Raw genomic sequence first — 642 nt, 5'->3', positions numbered from 1 at the left:
CGAATCCCACCCCAGCTCTCGCTCCAGCAGGATCGTGCCCTCGTTTCTGCAACTCAGCTCCTGGAACGTGATGAATTTCATCACCTATGAGGAGCTGAAAAGGGGCCTGATGGCCACTGGTGGGGGGACACTGCTACCACCACCTTCCGACACCAAAGGATCGCATCTCCCAGAGCCCGGCTGAGGGGACAGCAGCAGCAAGCCCCACGAGGCTTCAAGTAAATCCTGCGGTCTTTTCTTCTAGTGTGCACAGTCACCCCCAAACCACGAGCTTCCCACTCATGAGCCGAGCTGGGAGTACTCCAAAACCTCCCTCCAAATCCTTCATCACCCGGCGGTGCCGCTGCTGCGGGGCGGCAGCTCTAGAGAAGAGTCCAGGGGGCTTAAATGATACAAATCCCAGGGGAAAGAGCCCCAGGGGTGCTGTGTTCTAGGGTGATCCTGTGTGTTTTAGGGTTGCCGGAACAATCTCTGCCCGGTCCCAGTGCTGGCTCCAGAGCTTTACTGAGGGGAGGAGAGCTCTACCTTAGGACAGGAGGGCGCTTTTCAAGAGCATTTTCTTCTCAGGCGTGAGCTTCTTGGGAAAGCAGATGTTGAAATAGATGAGGAGGTCACCCTTGCGCTGGGGGTCCTGGAGCAGCG

At 57.3% G+C, this 642-nt stretch overlaps 1 protein-coding gene across 1 annotated transcript in view; it reads right to left on the bottom strand.

Moving 5' to 3' along the window:
* Window positions 1–526: 526 nt before the first annotated feature.
* Window positions 527–642, bottom strand: part of DNAJB13 (DnaJ (Hsp40) homolog, subfamily B, member 13) — a gene marked incomplete at its 5' end in the record, with an annotated part of 4641 nt that continues 4525 nt past the window's right edge. The window contains one exon of the mRNA XM_009878239.1: window positions 527–631. Within this exon, the coding sequence (XP_009876541.1) occupies window positions 527–631 (105 nt within the window). The remainder of the gene's footprint in view (window positions 632–642) is intronic.

This window comes from Apaloderma vittatum, unplaced genomic scaffold (genome assembly GCF_000703405.1).
Source record: "Apaloderma vittatum isolate BGI_N311 unplaced genomic scaffold, ASM70340v1 scaffold34531, whole genome shotgun sequence".
NCBI lineage: Eukaryota > Metazoa > Chordata > Aves > Trogoniformes > Trogonidae > Apaloderma > Apaloderma vittatum.
This window is presented reverse-complemented; position numbering and strand designations above follow the sequence as displayed.